At 59.5% G+C, this 1673-nt stretch overlaps 1 protein-coding gene across 1 annotated transcript in view; it reads right to left on the reverse strand.

Annotated features, from left to right (window-relative positions):
* Positions 1–3: 3 nt before the first annotated feature.
* The window catches only part of LOC104507648 (chromobox protein homolog 2-like), a gene marked incomplete at its 3' end in the record, with an annotated part of 2264 nt that continues 594 nt past the window's right edge, over positions 4–1673 (reverse strand). The window contains exons 2-3 of the mRNA XM_010148995.1: positions 1033–1102; positions 4–615 (exon numbers count right to left, since the gene is read on the reverse strand). Coding sequence (XP_010147297.1) covers positions 4–606 — 603 coding nt within the window. The remainder of the gene's footprint in view (positions 616–1032; positions 1103–1673) is intronic.

The following is a 1673-nucleotide window of genomic DNA, read 5'->3' on the forward strand; positions in this document are numbered from 1 at the left end:
CTGGTTCCTCATTTTTAGGTCCAGCCCTAAGCCGCTTTTACTGGACGCCTGGGACTTCAGCGCCAGCCTCCCCAGGGGCGAGGTCTCGGCCGAGTTCTGGCTTTGGGACATCCTGTTCATGTAGTGGACGATGGAGCTCTGCCAGCTGATGGCCCGCGTCGGGCTCGCGGAGCCGCTCTTCAGCATGTTGGGCAGGTTTTCTGCGGGTGAGCCCCCCGAGCCCAGCCCAGCCAAGGCGCTCGGCGAGTCCTTCAGCATGGCCATGCCCGAGCCCTGGGTGCTGTGGGGGGGCTGCAGCTTCCCCATCGGCTTGGTGCTGCTGCCCACCTCCTTCCGGGATGTTTTCAGCAGTTTTGTCAGGTTCACGGTCCTTCGAGCCGCTTTCTGCTCCGGGGGAAGAGGTTTCCGCCCACGCTTCTTCCTGGAAGTGTCTTTCGTTTCGGGCTTCGCCACCAGAATCTGAGCTTTCTTCTGCGGTACCGGGTGAGTGTCTCTGCTGCGGGGACCTCTCTTTGCTTCCAGGTCACTGTCATCCTCTTCATCAGAGGAGGAGGAAGAGGAGGATGTGGAGGAAGAGGAGCTACTTGACTTAGTTTTTGTAGGCATCTCTGGTTCCTGCGAAGCAACAGACAGGGAAGGAGTTAACAGACATTACCAAGACCCATTAGGGGCATCGCGGCTCGGCCGGCGTTGCCAACCGGGTGCCTCCGACGCGCGCAGGCTCCTCCCCGCGTTAGCTGACCCGCTCGTCCTCTGCGAAAATGGAATTGGGAGCATACAGTACGAACCGACCAGGCTCAGAACCCAGGCGGGACCCCGGTTCCAGGGAACCCTTGTCTCCATCTGCACCACCGCAGGGATGGAGAGACGTCCTCCTCATCGACCCGCCCGTCCCGGGGTCTGCGGGCACCGCTGTGTCCTCACCACCCTCCAGAGCCTGGGCATCCACCTCCCCGTGCTGTGGACGGACTCGCTGGTGCCTTCCAAGGCCGGAGCCCCCCACCCAGAGCGTGGATTTCCACCAGGACTCACCACGTGTTTCCTGGGCCTGCCCCTGGGCCGCTTCCCCCTTTTCCGATTCTGCACTTCTTTTTCGTGTTCCCTAAGAAAAAACGACGGTTAAGGACAATATTTGCAGGGAAGAAAAAACCATCCCAAACCGTCCTGGTTCCTTCCTTCTGCCGCTAAACCCTCCTTTGCTCGGGATGCGGGGAAAAGTGGGGGGCCGGTCAACGACGGGAGAGCATTCCGTTTGCATCCCTCTGCTACAGTAACGTCCCCAAACAAGGAGGTTCCAGTGGTCAGCGACGGAGCGCACGGTCTTCCCCATCCCAAGCAGGAAAAGCAAATGCACGAGTGGACCCTCGGGGATTTCTCCCCTGCGCCGGGCCCCCCCGCCTCTCCCGCACGTCCTGGCCTGGGCACGGTGGCCCCGGCCGGCGGCCACGCCAAGGTGATCGCACGGGGAATGTTTTGGGGTCACTCTACTACTTGGAGTTGTCCGATTAGTAGGGGCAGCGTTAAGCTGTGATACGTACAGCGAGTGAAACACCGTGCTGTCTGCACCACCCACCGGATCCCGTTCTTGAAAAAACGGATCCAGAAACAAGTTATAATTAAATCCTATCATGAAGTTTAATGATTTTCATTAATATGGAGCCGAAATACCCGGC

This window comes from Eurypyga helias, unplaced genomic scaffold (assembly GCF_000690775.1).
Source record: "Eurypyga helias isolate BGI_N326 unplaced genomic scaffold, ASM69077v1 scaffold23073, whole genome shotgun sequence".
Classification (NCBI taxonomy): Eukaryota; Metazoa; Chordata; class Aves; order Eurypygiformes; family Eurypygidae; genus Eurypyga; species Eurypyga helias.